General features: G+C 37.4%; 1 protein-coding gene across 1 annotated transcript in view; it reads right to left on the bottom strand.

Moving 5' to 3' along the window:
* The window catches only part of PPFIBP2 (PPFIA binding protein 2), a gene marked incomplete at its 3' end in the record, with an annotated part of 85,425 nt that overhangs the window by 8,605 nt on the left and 53,866 nt on the right, over positions 1–22,954 (bottom strand). The window contains exons 6-17 of the mRNA XM_080344658.1: positions 19,024–19,206; positions 16,954–17,046; positions 14,373–14,481; positions 12,836–12,868; positions 11,039–11,100; positions 9,125–9,200; positions 5,603–5,700; positions 5,339–5,403; positions 5,011–5,079; positions 4,536–4,596; positions 576–720; positions 5–37 (exon numbers count right to left, since the gene is read on the bottom strand). Coding sequence (XP_080200784.1) covers positions 5–37; positions 576–720; positions 4,536–4,596; positions 5,011–5,079; positions 5,339–5,403; positions 5,603–5,700; positions 9,125–9,200; positions 11,039–11,100; positions 12,836–12,868; positions 14,373–14,481; positions 16,954–17,046; positions 19,024–19,206 — 1,027 coding nt within the window. The remainder of the gene's footprint in view (positions 1–4; positions 38–575; positions 721–4,535; positions 4,597–5,010; positions 5,080–5,338; positions 5,404–5,602; positions 5,701–9,124; positions 9,201–11,038; positions 11,101–12,835; positions 12,869–14,372; positions 14,482–16,953; positions 17,047–19,023; positions 19,207–22,954) is intronic.

Raw genomic sequence — 22,954 nt, forward strand, 5'->3', positions numbered from 1 at the left:
GTACCTAGCACTGGTGCACTGACACTCCTGATGCGATCTTCAGTCGTCCCGAGAAGCAGAAAGCCAGATGAAGAAGCAAAGAAGATATAAAACACCAGCAAAACAAAGTCACAGAAGAGCAAAGGAGTAAGCTAAGCACTAAAAGCAGAAACAAAAAGTCAAGAAGCAGTTATGCTTGACATGAAAGTGACTACGTATTGGGGTGCGCAAGCCCCGGGAATTCTGTACGGGTCATCATTTATGTATTGTGGTCTTTTTAAACTATTCTTAGACAATTTTAACACATTAAGCATATACTACAGAGCTCCATAAAGCATGCAGAATATCTGAAATGCAGCAATATCTAAGATTACATTGAATTCCTCTGAAATATAGAATTAGAGGTATAACGAGTTTACTGCACATGCATGAAACAAAACAACCTGTGTAAAGACTGTTAATTCAGTAGAACTTTCCCTAACTGAATCATGTGAACATGATAGTCGATTATTCTGGCACAGCAGATGATGCACTGTGTCACATCCCAATCCTTCAGACCTTTCCACAGGACCCTCTCGGGAGGCTGGGATACCTACTGAGGCCCTGGATGCCGTTGTCCTCCTGGTCGGTTGTGCTGCACCCATCCGGCAAATTACATGTTCCCTGCTCTCCGTTCTGCAAGGGTCGAGGCAGCTTTCCTGGCAAGGTTTGGTACTTGCTGCCTTTCACAACTGGCTTACTCTGGTTTTTTTAGAGAGGGAGGAAAAAAGGGAAAGGAAAAAAAACCCAATCACTCATAGCATTTGCAATCCAGTACACCATATTTTAAGAGTCGAAAAAAAAGTATCTGAAGTTTGTCATTCAAAACACCACCACTCCCTCTATGTTCCTTCTTACGGATAATTCAATTTCAATCCAGTAGTCAGATGACAAAGTTTTCTAGCTAAGACAGAACCTTCTTTTCTCATATGACACTTCCACTTCAGCCAGACTGTACGTTACATTACAATATATATTGAATATTACATGGTCTTCTCATAAGAATATTTCTAGCTGTCTCTGTAGGACTCTGGCACTGTATAATAAATTGGTCCTTCCAAGGTCAACTTTGATAGTGCCAGAAATGCATTTAGTTACTTCTCAGCCCATTCTTTGCGCTCTCAATTTTTCCCCCTGTATCTCACCAGACTGTCTGTGTTTCTGCCTCACAATTGTATCCAGCTGGAATTTAAGCCAAAAGTATTTGTAGAACTCAAATTGGGTCAAATATATTTGCCCACCACTGTTAATAACAGTAAAAGAATCAACAATGAAGTCAGGCTACAGAAATTTCACTTTTCTAAGAATTAACATCTCTTTGTATAGGTAACATTACAAATGTGAGGTTTTAAAAACTATAGCTAAATATACAGTTGCCAAATATATAGCTAAATATAAAATTGCCAATTCTGTTATAGTACCTGAGCATAAGGTTTACTTTTGATACATACTGGGCAAAAAAAGCATAGACTGACATGTATTCTAGGGCAAATCTGAACAGCTGCTGACTCTAATTTTTGTCCATGTGAAGCTGCCATACTCTCCTGCGTGTTTGCCCACAGGGATGGGACATGTACACAGCGTCACTGGCATCAGTCAGATTACTTATGCTGGAAGGACCTTCCTCCAGCAATAGAGCTCACAAGAGCTGGTCCTCAGAGTCTCAGTGCATTGGATTGAAAGGGAACTGGTATGGAGGGTTTGCTAGAACTAGAATATCTCTTGATTTTCCTTGCATTAGTTCTTCAGTGATCAGTTAACTTGGGGACATTGCTTTTTGTACAAGGGTAGATTAGAACTTGCATATAAATCAGATCATTTTGAGCCTAAGAAGCATGTGTTTCACAGAGACACTTGACTACAGTTTTGGAAATGGCACGTTGAGACTTCTTCAATACTGAATCCAAATGAACAGATGAAGGAGCCATCACTCTGGACAAAAATATATATCCCACAGCTGTCAAACCTGAAGGAATATAGAGGCTTTTCCAGAGAAGCAATGAACCTGCAACTCCAATTGACATTAGCGGGAGTGGTGTATGTTCAGTGTGTATTTTGAAATAAGCTCGTATCAGTAGATGTTTCAGTATCAGAAAGGAAGTTATGTAGGAAAACATTGTACCAACAATATACAAAACATTTAGTATACAGAATCATATAGTATGCTCCTATTTAGTAAGCCCATTCCAACAAAATTGTTTTAAAACAAATAAAACATTGCCTGTGACAGAATGATACATGAAATATTTAATGAGATAACCACTGGTTCATCTATTCTTATTTCAAGGCCTAAAGGGATCTTTGTAATAATATAACTGCAGTCCAGATTCCTCAATTCCTGCTACTGTTTTGGCAACTGTGGGAGCTCATCCTGACTTGCGCCAAAAATCAGATGAGTAGAGAAATTGCTTATTACATTAGCAGTGTATTTTCTGAAACTGATAGACTTCAGCTTCTAACCTCACACGAAAGCATTTAGATAAAAAAAAGATTCCCATCTCAAAGCCTTTCCCCTGTTCTCAGAGTTTGTCAGTACTTGAACTATGCAAACATTTTAAAAAGGAAATGAATATAAAATTAAAACACAGCCATACCATCACAGCACATCACAACAGAGAAATGTTAAGAGAGTTCACAGTTAATATACCTCTTGTTCTACAACAGGCCGTACTGGTTTTCCGTCTACATACTACAGAGTTGCAGGGAGGGTAATTTCAAAGTTTTATGGAAAAAAGCAACAGACAAATGTTAGTATTAACATACATACACAGAACATCAATTGTTGTCTTATTACTATAGTGATGCTACTTAGTGCATTGACAATATATTACAAGGTCTGTTATCTCTTCGTTTCAATAAAATACTTAATACTAAATGTGTTTGTTCAAACCACTCTACAAAATTTGGGCCCTGTTTAGGCTCTGTTGTGATCAAAGGAATCGTTCTATTTTCAGGCGTCTGAGTGGTCCCTTTAGACTGACTTTAAGCAAGGAACATAACAGTTGTTTAACAGTTCAAACAATATGAACATGACTGACAGAAAAAGAACATACACAACACTGTATGTATCCAGCTGCAACCATAAAGACTTGTGATAGAAATTATGCAATAAAAATACCAGCACGGCTAGGTCAGAGACACCAATACATTTCATCATTGTCATTATTATTGTTATTGCTGGGCATAATTGGAATGTGAGTTTTGTGCAAAGTTAGAACAGCTCCAATAAACCGTGCTGCTAGCACAGGTTCTCTTGGCCTCAAAGACAATGTCTTGTCGTGCTAAGTCAGCAAAACAGTTTTCTTGGTCTTAGTTTTGGTTGTAACTAATTCACATTTAACTACTCACTCGCACACATAGGGAGGTCTCATTTATTTCACTAAGCAGCCTCATGCCTAGATTAGGGCATACAATTTGAATGTCTTCCTACAATTCTCTCATATCCTTGGGTAGTTTCTTGTTCCTCTGTGGATTCTGGTTTAACAGGTAGAACAGATTTACAGCCTAAATGTGTAGGTACAGCCGTGTCACCTCATATCATAGAAACAAATTAAGTTTTTGAATGTAAGACAGGAAGATAATTTAGAAGTTACGAAAAGAAAACAGACCTTCATAAAGTCCACATGGAATGAAATGTTAGTTCTGAACTGATTTGTCACGTATATGACCACAATCAAATAAGTGCAACACAAATTTCAAACATTCTATTTGGTCACTGACATCTTCAGAGATTTAAGAAAAAATTAAGAAAATTTGAAGAAGTGGAACAATCACATTACTAATATTATAAATGGCATTATGGTGGGGGTAATCTAAAATTAAGCTTAATTTGAGTATAGGAAATGTCAATAACAGTCTCACAAAGCATAATTACAAGTGCTGAACAATTTCAGTTTATATATTGACAAAACAAGACTCTGGACCATAAGGTAATAAGATTTTGTAGATTGGAAAGTCTTTATTCTGGAATGGAGTTAAACCTTTCAATTAATAACAGCGCTCTGGCTGTTTAACTAAGGCAGCATGATTACCATCTTCAAGAACGTCACTTATATCAGAAGTGTAAGTTAGGGAGTGATACTTATTTTTAGATGCAAACACTCTGATGTGGAAATACCCAGTCTCAGTATGTCATTACATTGAGGATTTGCTGTCTTAACATTTTTAGCAGTTTGGAAGTCAAAGTTATTTTTAAAACATCTATAAAAAAATAATACTGCAGTTCAATAATGACTCTTCATTAACACTATTTGTTATATATATTTTTTTAATATTTTTCTTTTCTTCTTTGAGGATATGTACATATGGATGTGCCACCTAGTTGGTTTATTCTAAACTTTGCAATGGGGTAAAAAAAAGAACCTGAACTGTTTCATCGTTAGGGCTTTTTTCCTCCACATCCACTGTTAGTGGTGGTTCAGGTTACCATATGTGAAACAAAAAGAATATTTATACCTGACCTTTATCTTTTAGTCATGATATTAAACACCAGAAATTGTGATTACGAATGAACTAACCTTTTCCAGGGATTCACTCTGCAAGTCTTCTAAACTACTTGACTTTTTTTTCTGTGGAGCCCTTAGAATAATGGCAGGCAAAAAACCAGCAGTTAATACAACATAGTATGTTTGCATATGCCACAACTGCATCATATGACAGCCGTATATATCACATAATGTCTAATTCAGAATTAGGAGATTCTTTTGAGATATTATTTTGGCCTAAAATTGCAATAGATGAAGTCAGGAACAGCAACAAGACATCCCTTGATCAACAATGAAAATGTAACAAGGTTCAATGTACAGTTTTAAACCTTATATCTACAGGTGACATTTTAGAAGTTCTCAACATGCAGAAGTAGAGAGTAATAACTATCTGTGGATAGTGTGCAACATGAAGGGCTTTTAACAAGAATATTTTTAATGGAAAAAAACAGATCTTTTAAAATCTGGCTTTATGTTTTATATTTCAATTAAAGTTACTCATTCTTACCTATTTGTGATTTCCAAAGATTCTTCTTGTGGAGAAGTTAAGTTAGTTGAAGATACTGGACTGCTTCCACTTTAAATCAGAATAAAAGATACTGGTTTAAGTACTACGATACATATATCTTCTGACATAGAAAAGTGCTCATTTCTCCCTGTAATTCAAACCTTATACAACTAAGTATTGTACGCTCCCATGGCAAACACTGTTTTCACAACTACTCAAAAGTTCTTGCAAAGCCAGGAAGAGCCAAGACAAGATGCCAACAGTTACACAGATTAAGTAATACAGACTTCAGACAATTGACACAAACACCAAGAAGCAAAGGTCTTGCCTGATTTCCATGGCTGTGTGGGGCACTGGAGACAGCATGGCTGGTGACAATTCTCCTGAAGAGGCCTGTGTAAAACATGTAAAGTGTAAGAGTTTCAAGCCTGTAGCTCTAGTGCCTGATTTTGCATCTATAGCGCCTATACCAAGAGTCACAAAAATTCAGCGAGGGCCGAGCTCTCATCTGCATCAGCTACTACAGAGAAACCAAAACAAACAAATCATATATACAGCAGAACTCACTTCTAAACCATCTTTAACTAAGTACCTCTGTTTTAAATGATTCTCCTTGAGGATTATTCAAAATATTCCACTTCCTTATAGTCGTCTCAAGTTCCTCTTCACTGCCACCAGAGATGGAAGAGCCTGTGAGCATTAAAGGTTAGAATCACAGAATAATAGAAGTAGAAAGGGAGAGAAACAGCCCAAAAGAAATAACATTCAGGATGATATCAGACAGCCTTAATACTTCAGTATATAAATTCCCCTTCAGTCTTCATCTGATGGGTGTAGTTCACCAACCTCTCTGCTCCCACCCTTCCTTCGACTCTAACTTAGAAGTGAATGGATTTATACTAGACCAACAACCTCGCCACTTGTAGTTACACGCTGTGCTCTGTTGTGAGTAGCTGAGCTGCTTATGGGGCACTTCTGAACCATCTAATTCATCGTTTGGTGTTCTGAGGCAAGTTCAAGTTGCTACCATTTTCATACTCGCAGTGCATCGCTTTACAGGGAGTATATGCGTGTTTGACATAATCTGTGTCATAATGCAATGCCCTGTGTTCAAGGATGAACATCCTAAATATACTCCAGGTTTTTCTGGATCTAAACAAGTACTGAAATACTCCAAATTCATTATTTAGTAGGATTTTTATTTCCAAATTGTCCAAGCTAAATCAGGATCTGAATATTTAGTGCTCAGCAAACTTCCACAGTATTTTGGATGAATTTTTTTTTTTCTGAAGATCTCTTATGCACAGGGTTGCATACAGGATGTGGAACAGCTCCTAGGCCACAGTCAAGAAATTTAGATTGACCTTTAAGCACATTAGTAATTCCTTATTTACGCGATAGAGGTGCAACAGCTCCAAGCAGTGATGAAAAACCACCAAGTCTTATGGTTTAGCTTTGGCGCTATTAGAAGAGAGATCACTTGAAGACTCATTAGACATGGGCTTGGTTATCAGGCTGCTCAGCTCCCAAGGCTGCCAACAAACCTGATACTGAGGACCTGAAGTGAACCATATGCTGTGGTTCCCAATACACAGCCCTGCAGTAGCACAGATCAGTAACACCGAAAGAGCTGCCCGTAGTCAAGTTCAGGATAGCACCTTTATGTTTCACTCAACTGTAGGTGGCTGTTCAAGCAGCTGCCCTATTTTAATCCAAAACAGATGTTTTTTTTAAATGTATGTGCTGCCTACGGTGAAGAGTCAGTTGCCTTTTGTCAACAGGATTTGTAGCTTGCCTTAGCACAAGTCAGAAATGCTTACAATGTATTGTGCTTCTGTCAAGTAATTATTTGAAACAGTGATCAGAGACAGAATATTTCAGCCCATGGATTCTACCAAGTTTTCAAGCAGGGATTACACTTCAAAGGAAACCTTTAAAACACACTTCTAGAAATTAAAGAAATAACCAGGGCAACCTAAACATGAGACACACCTAACGTAACAATCTCATTTGGGCAGTGATAATATTGTAGCCATCACATATGCACCTCACTGTGGGCAAGCTCTGTATATACTCTAGTTCCTACGCAGATTTTGGGGCTGGTTTTTGTTTTCTTATGCTGAGCCTCACTGTTTGTTTATTTACACTGTATTTAACATCTCTCCTAGCATACAGCAACACTATCGTACTCCCTGCAGTACCAGTTGAACCAGGGAGTTAACGTCAATACGCATCCAAAAGCTACAATCACACCTTTGGGTTTCCTTGCAGAACACTTTCAAGTGAGAGACTTTTTTTTAAAGGAACATTCAGAAAGAGAATTACCTGTCTCTTGTTCACTATTCTTGTGTGTTAAATACAAGTTTCCATTCTGCCGTACAAGACCTGAAAATATTGTGTTTGTTAATGTTATGATCTATGTTGAAGAAAACTCTCAGAAGGTCAAGTTTCCCATAGTAAATTTACTACTGAAAACTAAGATGGCAACGTAAAACGAGATACTCCTAAAACCCACTCCAGTCACTGCAGCATAATTGATAAATGGGACAAAGATTCTTCCCCAGATTTTGAGAGCTAAATACATACTATCGTATGCACCAAAGCAACCATCGGGTTTCCATTGTTTCCTCTAAATCAGAACTTGCCCGGTCAGCTCTCAGGACTTTTCTTAGTTGGATGGAAAAGCATCAGGAATTATTACATTCATAGCAACTCCTTTTAGCAAAGAAAAAAAAAAGTCCTCCTAACAGTATCAAATTGCACGTGAGATCAGTTTCATTATGAATGCTGTATAAAAACATATGATAAATGGAAAACCTTATGTCATTAACACTAGCTGGCTGGCAGCTGAACATTACTGCTGTTCATGAATTGAACTGTGATGTAGGAAATCTGAATATAGGATGGATTTAATTAATTAACGTTCATCGTCTGCTAAGGTCTCCGGATATCATTTTGCACTATAAAAAGTGGTTACTCATAACATAATGGTCACAGGAAATGCCATACAAACTTAATACCTATCTGTATGCTTAATTCTTCTCCTAAAGATGAATTAATTTAAATAAAACTTAATATCATTTTAATTTTGAATAATGAATTCTTCAGAGGGATATAATGCAATTTAATAAGAATACTGTGAACTCATACCTTTAGCTAATTTGAATGAACTTTCCCAATTGCCCCCATGTTGATAAATTTTGTCTGCATGAGTGTCCTGCTGTTTGTTCTCTCCTTTTCACTGTAATTCCTTTTGCTCTGGTTTCTACAACCCATGTACAACAAAGAGGATGGCAGCCAGCAGCAGTGCAGATGGAAGCATGAAGCTCTGGCCAGGAAGGACATACATCATAGGCCTGCACTGTGGGAGACTTGCAGGAGTCCCAGCCATGAGGGACAGGACCGTGTGAAGTTGCTAATAAAACCGTAGCCCAGCTGCCCCCCAGCCATCGCTCTGTGGCTGTAGGGATTCTGCAATCAACACTCCTACCCCACTGCAGGACACAGCAAAGTGTTTAAAGGAAGCAGCCTCTGGTGCCAGATTGCTTGGCATGTAAGGGGGTAACTGCAGAACTTCAGACAGTGCACACAGCTGTGCAGCCAGAGCTGTATCGCATCAGTCATCCTTCGTTATCAACCAGAATCCTTAATGACACCATCTCAACATATAGCACCAAAATAAGGCTTGCTCCTTGCTCATGCACACAAGGAGGGATTTACTGTTAACTGATGTAAAACAAATTTTAGGTTATGACTTACGGAGTCAAGCATAAGACTCAGTCACAGAAGGCTTGCTGAATAGTAACACTGTGACTAAATCTCCAGACAGAATTGACCCTATTTATTTGTATTGCCTACAGCATAGGAAACAAAAAGGAAATCTCCACAAGCTACAGGAAATAACACATAAGCCTCGTCAAGACATACTGTGGTTCTTTCTGTATCTGAAAGAGCGTATACTTAATCTGATAGCACTCCAGCATGATACAAATATATGCATAATGAAATATATATTACTGATATACATATATTTAAAAGGACAACAAGCAGCAGTTGTAGCACATGCAGTTTTTAAAAGACTTTATATCAGGAAATTATTCACAAGACATTTTACCGTGAGCTGCAATCATGATCTCTTTGACCCTCCTGTACTGGCTTAGCAGTAGTGTTAACTCCTCTATTCGACGGTCCTGTGAAAAGCATTAAAGAATATTTTAAATCCTACAATTTTAACCTGCAGAAACACTGTATTGCACAATAATTTCTGTGATTTTGGGCTGGTCTTCCAGAAAGCAGGAACAGGTCCTACTCACATGCCTTGTAAAGAACATTTCTTGTCTTTAATTTGCCATTGTACATAGTATCTGCTGGACAGTGTGAAATTATGGCTATAGGGAAACGAGAAGAGTTTGACATGACTAGTTAATTAGTTATTTACAGAAGCATAATGTGGAAATCTGCTTTCACTTCTAAGAGTGAAGGGAATATGATGAGTTGTACCTTAGTTGCCTCAAGTGGGCAGTGTTTGTTTTTTTGCTAGCGTCATACCTGTAATCATACAGTAAATAATGTTTATGTTTTGTATAGTCTAGTCAAGATCTCTAATCCTCTTCTGTATGGTACCTTCTTGCATTCCCGCGTCTATGCTTAGTCCAGTTTTGGACACACCTGTTTGAACTGAGGCAGCCAAACCTGTAGCGTACCCAAGAAATGAGGTTTCATGAATGTCTGATGCATTATCCCACTCTGCTTACACCCAACGCTTTCCCTTTTATGTATGGAAAGCATTTTGATTCATGCATTCAGGCAGCGGACTTGCCTTTTGTACAGATGCAACACAGCGATGGGTAGTAACCGTAGTGGATTTGATCTGTCATTTCTCTCTACATACAATATTGTGTCCCTGATTACAATGAATTCTTGCTGTCAGTCACTAAGTGTACGATCTGGCAATCTGCACTCTTAGTTTGTCCTGTTTCTTTGACCCCAGTTCAAACTAACAAAACAAACAAACCAACCCCAGAAAATACAAACCCCTCTCTCCCTGTGATATATCCAAATATTAGGACATTAGCAACAATATTTTGTGTTTTGTGTTCCCCTCAAATGCAAAAATCTTACACAGACGTAGAAGAACTTTGGCAAGAGATAATGTCACATCTTTTATTTTCCAGATGTAAGTTTTGGCTTTTTGAGTTTTTAAGAACTAAAGGTTATTATGAGTCACATAAATGTTCTCCAGAATTAACATTGCCCTGTCCAGATTCCCCACATACTAAAGGAAGTTTTTAGGGACGTATATTATTGTCTGTTTGATCATACATGAGCATTTAACCATAAAGATAAATCCAGTGACCTGGTTTATTATCTTAAATCAAGAATTACAATTTCCTCAGTAATTAATCCCTGTCACCCCCCCACCTCCCCTCCAAAAAATAAGGAACCAAGAGTGAGCCCTTAACCCTGCACTTGAATTATCCAGTCAACAGGCAAACAGCACACAGGTGCTAAGAGACAAAACTCATATTTACCATTTAAAAGGGTGTGATTTCACTCCTCCTCCCCCTCTTGGTACTTTTTCTTTTTTTTTTTTTAGTCCTTGTCTCTTTAAATCCTGGTCCTTTTCTCCCAAAGTTTGTGTCTAATTCAAAGGTCACTTTGACTTTATTTTAATATCATAATCTAAACTGGGGATATCAATGCACTTCAGATTAGGTTGGAGGATGAAGAACTGCCAGAGATGACCAAACCTCAGTGATCTTTTCGATAGCACAAACCAGGAGATTCTGCTCATTACAGCCTCGGCTTTCTACTCCCCTGTGGAATCTAATGAGCCTCCCAAGTTTTGCAGCCAGGTTAGCAAGGTCAGCCACACTTTCCATTTAAAAACCAACCTTCTGTCACAATCTCATCGGATAATCCAAAAACCAGAGCAACACCACACTTAAAGATAGGTTATTCAGATAATTTCAGAGATGTAGACCCATAATTTCATTCTTGCTATGTAGAGCCAAGATTATTTTCTCACCTTTTCTTCATTTGCAGCCAATAGCGACTCCATTCCTATCTTCAACCGTTGAACTTCTTGATCTAGAAATGTTTTAAAGATATTACAAGAAAAATATACTTGCTATATTTAGTGTAAACAATATATGTTTTGTGTTACTCTCCCTGTGTTCCTATGAGTAACTGAAACCATGTCAGTGGCATTGCAGATTAACTACATTTAAATTACATTACTAATTAAATATTAGATTTAATTAGATTAATAATTAAACTACATTTAAATTAGAGCTTTTAAAAAGCTGAAATATTAAAAGCACCACACAACACAAATGTGCTGGTTTTGCTTATAAAAGGATACATAATATTATTTTATACTCTAAAAGTCGAGTAATAAAAAAGGGAGACATTGAAACTTATTTTGCAAAATATGAAAATGCATTTTCTGTTCTACATTGAAGGAAATAATTTTAAGTATGATCGAAAAATTAATTATATTCCATCTGGGAAAAACATTTGCCGCTTATGAGAATTAGTTCAAGGACATTAACGAAGCTTGAAAATGAAAAATAACAAAACCTAATTTGGATTTGTTTTTTCCTTAAAGCATTTCAGTATGGGTAACTGGGTTAAAATCTGCATCAAGAGCTAATGCAGAATTCCCTCACGCACAATTTAGTGTTACAAGATAGAGGTTATTCAGCAATGTTATAGGCAAAACCAATTCAAACACACTGAAAATTTGTAAGGTGGTTGATCATGTCATCATAGCTTTGCTGAACCCAATCTTTCATTTCTTCTGTACACACTATTCCTAGCAAGTCCTTCAGTAATAGCTCACACCAAATAAAGTCTAGATGATGGAGACAGAACCTGAAATAGTTTATCTTGTAACTGCCACTCCAGGAATTCATGCTTTGACATTAAAACAGACCCACTTGTTTCACAAAAGACTATGAAAACCAGATGTGGCAGGCATGAAGTAAGAGAGAAGACAGAAAATCAATGCTGCTAAAGCGCATCTTTAAAAAACTCTTCTACAACTAAATGTTGAACATAAAATGTCTTATCTACGCTATTGGCAAAAGCTAGAATTAGTTTTGAAAAATACATGCCTTGTAATTATTAAGTTTTAAAACATGTAAAAGAACTTTGCAAACATTTCTCTCACCAAAGAAAACAGTAAGAGAAGACATGCACAGACACAGCCAAATCAGAAATTAAACCAGCAGGCAGGGGGCAAGCAAGTGAAGGATTTTTAAAGAGCCCGTAAAAATCACAGTCCTACTAATTTCTCTTTATAAATTTTAGACTTCAAAAAGAACTGGTGTCAAGGTATTTTTAAGCACATTAAAGCAAACTTTACTTACAATTTTTATACCAACATCAATATGGGAACATTTTTATTCAGACTGCTTTTTTTTAATTTAGTGCCTTGATTGAAAAAAAAGCCCAAATCCTTCCCCACCAGGGAAGAAGGTTTTCCATTAAAGCCATCATTCCAGACAGTATATGTGGTGTATGTATATGTACAAATAAAATGAGGTAAAGGTTAAGTTTTGGCTTCGTTAACCTTGACAATGGCCCTTTGAAGTCCACCTATCTGATTTGTGAACGTCTGATTTTTTGTTTTCTGAAGTGAAATCTTACTGAACAGGGCAAGTAGCTGTCTCCTTGCTGCAAGCAATGAAAGCAACGCCTCATGTATTTTACAATTAGACAGCCAAATCTAAACAAACATGGAATTATTGCTGCAGAATGCATTTATGATTCGTGTGAAAGGAACAGTGAGATAAAGCCAAAAGTGAATTGGGAGGCTTACGTTTTTCTTTTAGCCTTCTCCTATAAACTTCCTCTACGAAGGTAAATGGTGAGGGTCAAATAAAGTATGTAGAAAAAGCACATATTAGATAAATTTTGCAATTAATTAGAATAGGCATTCTAGTGTACAAGTACATTGATACTATTTTTCAACTTTATTTGAGAAGACCACCTAAAAGTCTGATAAATTGGTATTTTTTTGCAGAAGAATTATTACTGTGGCATACTGTTTCCATTCAAATATAGTCTAAGTGGTTTCCTTAAATGTAGCCTAAGGAATCTGTACAGGGTTTGATTCTTCTCCCACTGAAATCAAGGAGAGTTTCACTCATCTTCAGCCTGAACAGGATCAGACACACTACTAGAAGTTGAAAGATGCCGAGCTCTTAATTTATTGCCATACCACTTCCTTTCCCTTGAAATATCATACATTATTTGGGAATATCATAGAAAATATGAAATTCTATTAGTAAGAGTTCCTCTACAAAACACTGCTGTTAGAAAAACTAATTTTCTAGTTAGACATGCAGTTGTCCACATGCACAAGCTCTACAGCTGAGTGAAATCAGCACCAAGTATATATGTTAAGTCACTTCTTTGGAATAAACCACAGTCAAAATACTGAGTCTTCTAGAGAAGACACATCTGCATTAATTCCTGTAAGAAGATGCTTGGTAAGCACCAAGCACCTGTAAATGTCACATCTCAACAAGGGCACTCTTTGGAAGCGTTAGTTAACACCCACAAAAGAAGTTAGTGCAGCTAAGCTGATGCACTGTGGCAAACTACACACAAATATTCCTGCATGGTATTATGGAAGAAAAAGATCACCAGTGCCCTACTGCTCACAGCCCAGCCATTGAGGGAAGCTCCAGGCGCTCAATATTTCAGAGAACTGTGACATGACTGGTTGAGACCAAAGGCTGAAAATATTGGGGTTTTTTGCCATTGACCTGTACCAACACTGCAGATTTAAGACAGAAACCTGCAATAGCATAAAATCATAGAACAGCCGAGGCTGGAAGGGACCTTGAAAGACCTCTGGTCCAACCTTTCATAGGAGAGGGAGCCTAAATGAGATCTAGTCCCAAAGAAAGGAAAGATGTGAATCAATGACTGCATTTTAGAATGTTTGGACATTAAACCACGATGCTTTGCTGCTACTGTGACAGCGTTCTATTCTTAAAAAATTGAAACTGTAAAGATTTTGTAAAGAAATTTTGAAGGAATTCACAAAAAATATATTCCCACTGAACTACAATGACTCTTTCAAATTATAAATAAAATTCCAGTAGAAAAAGTTTCAGTGCTCTTAGGATACTTCTTGTAATTTGTGCTGCCTCTGAATGGAGAATTTCACACATTAAAGGCCTCTACCAGAAGACAAAATAAATTTGCACCATTTTTCCTCCCAAAATAAATTCTGTAAGTCGATTCTTGCATCTCCTTGTATTGCTTTGAAATACTGAGGCAAGCTGTTACTAAAGTGAAGTTAAAGCAGCATTTGGGATTTTTAATTATAATTCCTCTCCTCTTACCTCTTTCTGCCACTTCACTGTGTGATGAGGTCCTAGACAGCTGACACTGTAAGCGTTCTATTTCTGCATCTTTGAGAGCTAATTCCTCTTGAAGCTGGGCTATCTCAGCCTGAAAGAGAGTACAACAAATTCACAATAACATCATCACCGATTCTCTGTCATTCCTTCCCATCAACCAGAGACTTCCAAGCATACCACTTTACTTTGACTGATGTGCTGCTACCAATTCATAAACACCGATTTCATAAAACCAGTTTCATAAACACTATAACAACCTTACATGTTTCATGGTGCTATTATCCTGTTCCTTATACAAAAGCTCATTTTTTCCAATCCAATTATCTCTTGGAAAAGAGACACTTAACAGAAAGGTAACATTTTTCAGGGATTCATGTAGGTAAAGAAACTCTGGAAAGCTCTCAATGCTACTATACTGGTCACATAATAATGACTATTATAGGGCAATTCTGGAGTTTTGCATTAAGACCACTAAAAGATAACAAAGCATTTTTTAAAAATATTTTTTTTAATCCTAATCATTACTTATAAGTGAGAAATCATTAAGCTGAGCCCTCATGAGCATGACAAAACTATTCTCCCTCACATTGGATGGTGCTGCAAATAGGCTAGAAGCAAAGCATGGCTTGGAAAACCTTCACATACATGCAACAAAATATCGGGGGTTCATTTACAGTTCCTGCAGTTTGTGCTGCTGCCAGATTGGGACAGATCATCACATAGAATAGACCTCAACAATTCTGTGATTGTCCAGCTTGAGATACAGTGACTTTCATCTCTTTTCTGTATTTGTGAGAAAAACTGTCACCAGCATACATTACTAAGTCAGTAGCTTTATTAACATTTTCTTCAGCAGCCTTAAAGCCTTTGTGTATCAATATTTTGCATTTCCTCCAGCAAAAGTATACCAAACCTTCTTGCAGCTAAAGAAAACAAACAAAAAAATCAGTAATGTGACTAGTTTCTCAAAATACTAAAATAAAGCAGGAAAAATTGCAAAACACTGAACAACATTATCCAAACAGGGGAAGACATGGACTAATGTACTCTAAGACACAAACTTATTTTCACCAGGAATGATGCAGCTGGATGGCAGCAGCAGATCACACTCTGCCTGCAATTCCATATGGAATAGAAGAATCTGCCTTGTTGCATCTCTGAAGGGCTTCTAGACTCCCCAGTGACTAATATGCTTTTTATATCCAGCCATGGAAATATTCCAATTTCTCATCCAAGAAGCTGGAACAACAGGAAGACAAAAGCTACAGACCTCTTTATACCAGATTTGGATTTGCCTCCCCTGGTCTATTTGATCTCATAGCTCTTTTAAATGCCCTCTTTTCCTTTCATGTCTCATTCCTGTCATCTCTACAATTATTTTTCTTCTTCTTCTCTCTTTCCCTGTACTTTTCTTCCTTTCTAGTCCTGAACCTTCTCTCACACAATGGTTTTTACAATTCTTCGTTCTTATTTTCATTCTGCTCGTACACTTTCCATAATCATTATCTGTCTTGGCAGCTGGCCACACTCTGCTTGAGCAAATATTTTCCCAAAGACCGTTCATTTCCACTACGTCAGAGAAAACATTTTCATGGATATAAGAGCTATTATCTTAATAGGAAAAAAGACATGATAGCAACATTTCAAAATTCATCTAATTCTCAAAATAAAGAAATGCTAATACAAATAATAGCTGTCACTCCTGGATCGAGCTACCAAGTATTAAAAAGAAAACCCAGTTTAATAATTTGAAATGTTTTTCCAATATCCAGCTATGACTCAAAAAAAAAAAAAAGTCATTTATATGAACAGGGATTATAGCACTATACAAAGAGAAGGAGATGTTATTGCAGCTCGAAAGTGTCCCTCAACAGGGGAAAATAATAAAGCGCCTTTTAATCTAGTGGAAAAAGACTAAGAATTCAAACTAGAAATAAAATGCAACTGTTTAACAATGAAAACATTCAACTACAAAAATAAATTCCTGAGGAAAATGATGAAAAGTTTCAAAAGTTGAGTTTCTCCAGATTACAATCCAACAGCTTTCCAGGATTTAAGGTCAACAGAAGGGTAAGGCAGCTATGCACTTTCACATAGACACAGTCAAAGCAGATGATCTAATGGTGTATTTTGGGCTTAATGTCTATTAAAATAAATTCCATAGTAAGTGAACACCCAACCAGTTTTGCATGTCTCAGTCTGGAAAGCATATTCCACAGAGGCTTGTCACCATTACACAAATAAAAGACAGAAGACCTTCAAAGAGGCCTTGCCTCAGAACAGGGCTTTTGTAAGTCAAAATAGCCCTTTTTAAAAAGAAAAATAATTACAAAAAAGGTAGGAGACTGGAAACAGTGGGGAGGGAGCCATAGGAACAAAAAAGAAGCTACAAAAACTTCAACCATCTTTGGAATAAGTATTTTGGTTTAAAGAAGACTCGGCTTTAAAGTAGGCCCTGACACAACCCAATTGTAAGAAAGGTAAATATTGATGAGAAGTGGAGCATTGCTCTTTCCAGCTGAAGTAAGTCTTGTCATTAGGAAATGCCAAGTGTTCTGCTTACTTTGGTTGCTTTTAATTTCCATTCGTATTGATTTCTTTCATTTTCCAGTTCTTCCACTTTAATTTTGAGATGTCTAAGTTCCTGTAGCAAACCCTGCAAAGGAAGAATAACAGCTGAAAGTAAGATTACTGTGGTAGATTTTAATTTTCCATAGTCGTCAATTAAAGTTCATGCATGAACCATATAGTGAGGAACACGGAACCAACACATTAAAAACTGTGACCTGGTGTAAGAAGACAAAAACTATTTCGAATTGAGAGATAAGGAAAATGGTCTCAAACTCTCCAACCGAAATTACAAGCAAATTTTTAGTGATGTTAAGGAAGAGAGCTGATCCTGGTGAAATCATGTGTGTCTCAGGGAGAATGAGCCCAAACTGCCACAACTGCAGTCTCATATAACAGTAACTATTGGGTTTTTTGGGGGGAGTTGGGGTTTTTTTTATCATCGTTTTGTTTGGGGTTTTTTGGTTTGGTTTGGTTTTCAGCCTCCTCAGAAAGTAGAAGCATGCAGTGCTAAAAGATTACTAACTTTCATTAAAGTGACAGTCCTCTCCCGAAAAAACGTTTGAGCTGCTTACCAAGAAAAATAACACTCGGACTAAATAGTATCTAGGCAAGTTACAGGTGTTTAATACTGCATACATTCAGTCCAATATGATTACAAATATGCTACTTTGAGCACTGGTGTTTGACACTTGGCAAACTGAGATGCTGCAGCCAGCCAGGGCTCCAACATTCTCCATCTGTTCCTCTGACAACATTGTCTCTTAAACGTCCCTTCTCCCTTTCCTTGATAGAACTGTATCTTAATGTTCATTCTGAAGGACAATACTATTACATGGATGGAGCTCTGATGAGACCAAATGTCTTCAAATGAACTGAGAAGAGGAAACATTTGGAAGCGTAACCCAATTTCGGAATCCTGTACACTACAAGCAACCATACTAATATCTTGGATTAAATTAATGTCGATTTTGGATGACTCCCATAGTTGATTTTCGGATTATTTTTCCAAAATGCAACTTGTGCTGTAGTCTAACAGTTCAATAATTAGTTCTGGACAGAGGCAAGCTGAGAAACAAAAGCAGGATTTTCAAAATAAGCATCATACCCAGAGGAGTTATTTTTGTAAAATAAACCTATGAGAAAAAACACTGAAAAACTCCCTCAAAATATAAACAGATTATTTATAAGAGGAGTTCTGGGGATCCAAGATTTAACCAAAGAGACATGGCAACTAAAGCAAACTAACTAAAAAGCAAATATTTAAAAGGATTTTTTTTTAGGCATATCAGTATCATTCCACCTTCAGCAAATTTAAGCAGTTTGTGCAACATAGCTTTTGTTTTGACATGTGACATAGTTTTGATCAATTACAACTAGGATCTGTAATGTTAATTCAAAAATGCTTTTCTGGCAACTGCTAATGTCGGAGAATAAAAACAAATGTGTTGCATTTGCTGTTTTAAAGGTACAAGCAAATTATTTTTATTATGGCTTTTTTCATTCACTTTATCATTCTAACAGAATACATTTCAGATACCTGAAACTGTATTTTATAGTTGTGTTAAGCTTTTAAGATATTCAGGAATTACTCTGTGATCAGAGGACTGGTAGGGGTGCACCATCATGCACAGCTAGGGTGGCACTGCCAGGAAGATTAGCAAGCTACCAAACCATGCCAGCATGCTGAATATCACATAGACCAATCTCAACTAAGGGAAAAAAAACCCAAAGTAAGAAAACCAACCAAACAAAACAACCACACCACACCAGCAGTGCAGCCCTACAAGTAAAATTAAAACCATAAAAAACCCCTAAAAGAGGTGACTGAGTCTTACAGATATCTGTGCTTTTGTAGACAGACGTCAACAGTGACCAAATTGGTCTCAATAAGCAGGGGTGGGGTGTCTGTTGTTTTGTTTTTTTCTTAATTTTTATGACCACCTCACTCTTTGCTAATGAAAGCCACAAAGATTAATGTCAAGAGTTCACAACATAGCTCTGGTTAGTGGAATTTAGGAGAAGAGGCAATACACAGGCGTCTGCTAAGCTGTACTGCTCGTACATCACACCGAGAACAGTTCTTCTGGCTCAGAGTCTCTACCACTGATCTTGAACTTGACTGAGGACCATTAGGTGTCAAGTCTGGTTTCCTATCTTGAGACTTTCTTTCTTGGATTCTACTATTAATTTCCAGCTGCAGTCTACACATCTGCTCCTGTAGCTCACTGATCAGGTTCACTACTGACTGAAAACATGGGAAGAAAAGAAAACAAACAAACAAAAAGACACATGAGAAAGAAAATGACACAAAGAAGATATTTCTATAGTTGCAGCCCAAAGAAATACATGAAGCACATGAAAAGCAAACTAAACAAAACCCAGGTTATGTGTTTCACTTCTGATAAAGTATCTGTAAACAGGTATAAATCTGGAATGCTGCAGAAGGCTACAGTTTAAATAGAACAGAATCTATATTCCAGACTAATTCATGATTCTGATTCTAATGTGAAGATCAGAATTTGGGCCCTCATTTTTGGAAATGTACACAGTCACATGAAGCCAGATATGAGGAAAAACTGGAACATATTTTAATATGCTGGCTCAGAGGCACAGTTCTGCTGAAATGGGACTTGTTACATTCATTTACACCTCCAGATCATCCACTAGGAAGAAACTGCCAAGTGCTCAGTTGGGGCCATAACTGACTCTTTCACAATTTATACACAGAGTTTACTAGTAAAACAATTGTTTCCAGGTCTAGCATGGGTCAGAAGAATGACTCCATTACCCAGCTTGTCAGCTGGGCAGCATCTTGACATGGAGAAATAGTTAAGCAATATACATAGGAGAAATCAAGGGATACCACAGAAGAACAAATAATTACTTTAAAGTGCATTGATGTGCTGGCCAGCTTTTTGGTTTTGTATTTATCAGTGACACACACACACGAAATCCAGCTGTAGAAAGCAGACCAAAGGCAAGTATTAAAATTTATCTAACATTTCACTTGAATTCCTTAACTCAGTAGCAAATAGCTCTGGGTATTTTCTCAGGTATTACAAGTTTGGAGTGCCTTTCTCTTAATTGTCATGTACATTAACAATATGTTTTCACGTACATTAACAATTTGTTTTATTCCACTTGAGGAATAAATTTGATGAGATTAATCCATCTACCATAAGAGACTCTTATAGAGTCTTTAGTGGATAGAAGAACATAATTTTTTTGTTGTTGTTTTCTTCATTACAATGCACAACCCTGGCTGGAGACTCATATGAATAAATATATGTGTGTGTTTGTGTATATATATGTATATGTATAAATAATCTCCAAGCTAGGGAACAGCTACTGCCTCACTGAGATTGGAATCAGCAGGACACACATCCATCTCTTGCTTTCTTTGGCACCATGGTTTTAGTCTCCGCTCATCTTTGACAGAGAGCACTGTTAACCCATTCGAGGTTCTGGAGAACCACTGCTCAAACAAGATGCACAAACTGACAGCTGCTCCAGCTGTGGCAATGTGGGAGAGTTCAGAAACCCTTCTGCTGCCACCTTGTAATTCCCTTCTGGTTTGCCTTACATAAAAAACAGGAATAGGAAACACACTGTGTCCATGCAGGCTTCCCTCAGGGCTAACTCAGGAGTACCGAAATGGCAGAAATTCTTATTCCAGTGAAAGATAAGAGGTTGATGGTGGAGAAATAGATGAACTCCAGCTGCACAACTGCCTGACAGTTGTTTATAGTTTCAAGGCAGAAAAGGCTTCTCATGTTCAAGATGCTTTCACAGCATGAAAACTTACTAACACAAACATACCTGAATCAAATTCAACATACAGTGAGACAACACACCAACCTCCCCAGTGGGAGTCAGTGGCTCACTGACTCCAGTTTCTTTGAAATGACAAGTAACTATGCACTAGGTACTTAATTCAGAGGTGTCCACACAAGAGCCACAAACCACTTCTCAACAGCTTATAGCAAACTTGCAAAACCCACAAAACTTGTCCCATGCTAGGAAAGAAAAAGTAGGGGAGGAAAAGGACTGTTAAGCAAGTTGAAATGAACAATTAATCCTGCAGTCTAGTGGTAGTGACAGGTGTTTCTTTTGCCTGTGTTCAGGTAGAGCAGGCATCTGGGGTGCCATTAATCACTCAGCAACGCTGCTCTGTCATACATTGCTACATCAAGAAAACACATTTCCAAAATTTCTAAGGTTTCTCTGATAGGAGGAAAGCTACACAAACTCCCTCAGGTGGGATTTCAGAAACCAACCTTTACCGCATCATTGTGGCGAAAGTAGATTATTCCAAATAAAAAAGGAATTAAAATGAGAAAGCCAAGAGAGAGACTGTCCATCTACAAGCAACTATTCTCCTGGCCCCTGTGTTATATGTATATATAAATGGCACTTTAAATTTAGCATGTGCTTTTGAAGAGCCAGAGACAAGTGGCATCCAATGTGAAACTAATACCTTAGAGAGGAGGTGAGAGATGCTTGATAAACTCTTTGCTGCTAAGTAAAACCAAAACTAACCACAGCTGCACAAGATAAAGTGAAATGAATCTGACATATTAAAACTTGCTCATATTTAGAAGAATATCTTAATTTGCTTTGTTTCCTCCAAACTCGAGCAGAGAAATAATTCTACGGATAAATTCTATATGACTGGAAACAGCTGCTGTGATATAAGCTGACACAAAATTAGAGTACAGAGCAAATATGTTTTAGCTGAATTATTCTGCAACGTCGCATTTAATTTTAAACATTTTAGAGCCTGTTATTATATTTAGAAATGGCAGGGTCAGCTATGAAGTATAATTAACAGGCTGTTTAAAATGGTTTAACTACTGGATGCCTCTGTAACAAATGCACTAGGGTGAAAACTGAGGGCTGTTATTTCTGATAGCAGGAAATATATCAAATCACTGTTCTGCTCACCTCTGTCAATCCTAAACTCAGTCTTGAAAACAGCAATTGGCCAGCTACAGTCTCTGTTCTAGTTCTGTCACCCACAGCTTTGTTCCACTTATGTAAAAGTACTAACTGAAATTTTGAGGCATTACATATATACTGTAAGAGCAAGCTGTAGTAGCCATGACACTGAGAGATACAATTACAGCAAGATTAATGTCATTCAGTCACTGTCAGCGTGGAGAACTGTCTCACTTGAAGCAATTAGGTTACCACAACGCAACTGTGTATGTATGAACAAGAACAAACTAATGGTAAACTCTGCACGTACATAAGGTCTTTCACTAGAAAGATCTAGTTGGGCAGTGCAGGCAAGGAGTTCAGGAAGATGAGCAAATATATTACCAAATTTAAGTAGCAGTTGTTGTCTAATAGTATGAAGAAAATATATTAATAAATTTCATTCTGATGTTTGAAATTGTGCTTGTATTGAAAATTAGTAAAATTTATGGTAAAAGGAGTTGAAATAAGGTTAAAACATAGTATTAAAGTAAGCATCCAGTTTGACTGAAAACAAGCCCTATTTATCTTGACAAATTGGATGAAGGCTTATTCAGGACAATCTGAAATAATTTTGGAAAATGGCTCAATGAGCAAATCAACAATGCTGCTTATTTCCCACAGTTCTACTTAAAACATCCATTTTCCCTGCTTCATATACACAGGTTTGTGACTTTCAACAGGCCAGAAATCTAATCACATCTTGGGGTAGTTAATAATTCAGGGCACACTTAACTCGATGATTCGCGACTTTTCCATCAGATTAGAGTCCTTTTCCATCTCAGCAGGAATGTTTCCTATCACTTAACAATACAACAAAGGCTTCCAGGCCAGTAAAACTCAACTTTTCCATCCAAGGGGGCCACACACCTTGTTGCAGCAGCAGCAGAGTTTTGCGGGTCATAGCCTCACCCTCATCACAGGCCTAGACCTATGGGGTGCTTAGAAGTCCTGTTAATGCAAATACACTCAAAAGCTTTGCTGCTTTCCAGGAGTCACAGTATCACAGTATGTTT

Source organism: Nesoenas mayeri (genome assembly GCF_963082525.1).
Source record: "Nesoenas mayeri genome assembly, chromosome: 5".
Taxonomy (NCBI): Eukaryota; Metazoa; Chordata; class Aves; order Columbiformes; family Columbidae; genus Nesoenas; species Nesoenas mayeri.